The sequence below is a fragment of the Cystoisospora suis genome (assembly GCF_002600585.1).
Source record: "Cystoisospora suis strain Wien I chromosome Unknown contig_177, whole genome shotgun sequence".
Lineage (NCBI taxonomy): Eukaryota > Apicomplexa > Conoidasida > Eucoccidiorida > Sarcocystidae > Cystoisospora > Cystoisospora suis.
Genome location: NW_027152979.1, coordinates 25,334 through 25,809, shown reverse-complemented (window position 1 = coordinate 25,809; position 476 = coordinate 25,334). Strand labels below are relative to the sequence as shown.

The 476-nt window shown below is 49.8% G+C and overlaps 1 protein-coding gene across 1 annotated transcript in view; it reads right to left on the bottom strand.

The window, feature by feature from the left end:
- CSUI_000427 (uncharacterized protein) overlaps positions 1 to 476 on the bottom strand; it is a 5,367-nt gene that overhangs the window by 1,318 nt on the left and 3,573 nt on the right. The window contains exon 2 of the mRNA XM_068060661.1: positions 379 to 441. Within this exon, the coding sequence (XP_067927362.1) occupies positions 379 to 441 (63 nt within the window). The remainder of the gene's footprint in view (positions 1 to 378; positions 442 to 476) is intronic.

The window sequence follows — 476 nt, the reverse complement described above, 5'->3', positions numbered from 1 at the left end:
AGATAGATAGATTAAAGATAGATGTAGATCCGGGTACATTCATATATATTCCAGTCTGTGATTTCTACGCAAGCATACAACTATCACCCATTCCGGATTGAGCGGACCGATACTCAACCTATCCTCTTATCCCCTCGTCTACTTCACTGTATTATCACGACCACCTCAGGTGTATACCACACCAGGCACGGCTAACTCCGACTACTTATAGAGAGAGATCTCAACTGCCACGACATACGACCTGTCCGTCTTCACCTGATTGATTCCGAAAAAATTCTAGAGATCAAGAGGAAGAAACAACACACACACCACCCCTCAACGTCTTCCCCCCCTCCCAACCCCATCCACTCACGACACGCCACGACAAACTTCTCTCACCAGGTGCAGGAGACGCTTTCTTAGCTCCTCCTGGGGGCGGAGGCGCAGTCTTCTTATCTCCTCCTGGAGGCGGAAGCGCAGCTTTCTTGTCTCCTCCC